The 744-nt window shown below is 51.6% G+C and overlaps 1 protein-coding gene across 1 annotated transcript; it reads right to left on the bottom strand.

Moving 5' to 3' along the window:
• Positions 1 to 146: 146 nt before the first annotated feature.
• Positions 147 to 686, bottom strand: VDBG_03466 (plasma membrane iron permease; the record flags this gene model as incomplete). Its single annotated transcript, XM_003005467.1, has 2 exons — positions 147 to 557; positions 615 to 686. The coding sequence occupies 2 exons, from the start codon at positions 684 to 686 to the stop codon at positions 147 to 149; spliced, it is 483 nt and encodes a 160-aa protein (XP_003005513.1).
• Positions 687 to 744: the final 58 nt, after the last annotated feature.

Raw genomic sequence — 744 nt, 5'->3', positions numbered from 1 at the left:
GTACAACAGGCAGATCGAAAACAACAAGGAAGACCTGGAATTCTGGTGGAGGCAGCACTCCTTGGACATTATTAGACATGATACGAACAATTTGCAGGTAAGTAAGACTTACTTGTACAGCAGGAAACCGACGGCGATACCGGCGATCAAACCAACAAATGACCGGAAGGGGAACGGCAGATGCAGGGGCGGAGAAAGGTGACGCCAGCCACAAACACGATGGCTTCGATGCCCTCGCGGAGAATGGTAATGAAGGGAAGGACAAACATGATGTACTTTTCGGCAAATCGCTTGAACCGTCCCTTCTTGCCGCCCTTGTTGATCGGGGCCTCGAGAGCCTTGGCGAGTTTGATGCGCCACTTTTGCTGCATCTTTCCGACACGCAAGAGGGCTACTCCCATGAGAGTGATGATAATAGAGGCAAACAGGGCAAACGATCCCTCATAATAGTACTCGTTAGCTTCCCAGCTCACGCGGCCGACACCGTAGAAGACGCCAATGATGATGCCTGCTACAACTAGACAGAGCAAGAGGCCTGTGCCTACGCCGAGCCAGACCTATTGGACACAGTCAGTAACCCAGGAGCAGATTATATGATCACAATATGAACTTACTTGTCTTCGAAGGATCTTGTAGACACGCTGGTCGCCTTCGGGGCCGCCCAGGGTTTGTTTCAAGAAGGCCATCAACACCGAAACGATGATGACCGTCTCGAGTGCCTCGCGGAAGACCACGAGAAATAGT

The sequence above is a fragment of the Verticillium alfalfae genome, genomic scaffold, assembly GCF_000150825.1.
Source record: "Verticillium alfalfae VaMs.102 supercont1.4 genomic scaffold, whole genome shotgun sequence".
Lineage (NCBI taxonomy): Eukaryota > Fungi > Ascomycota > Sordariomycetes > Glomerellales > Plectosphaerellaceae > Verticillium > Verticillium alfalfae.
Note: the sequence above shows the minus strand (reverse complement) of the source record. Positions and strands in the feature narration are given on the sequence as shown.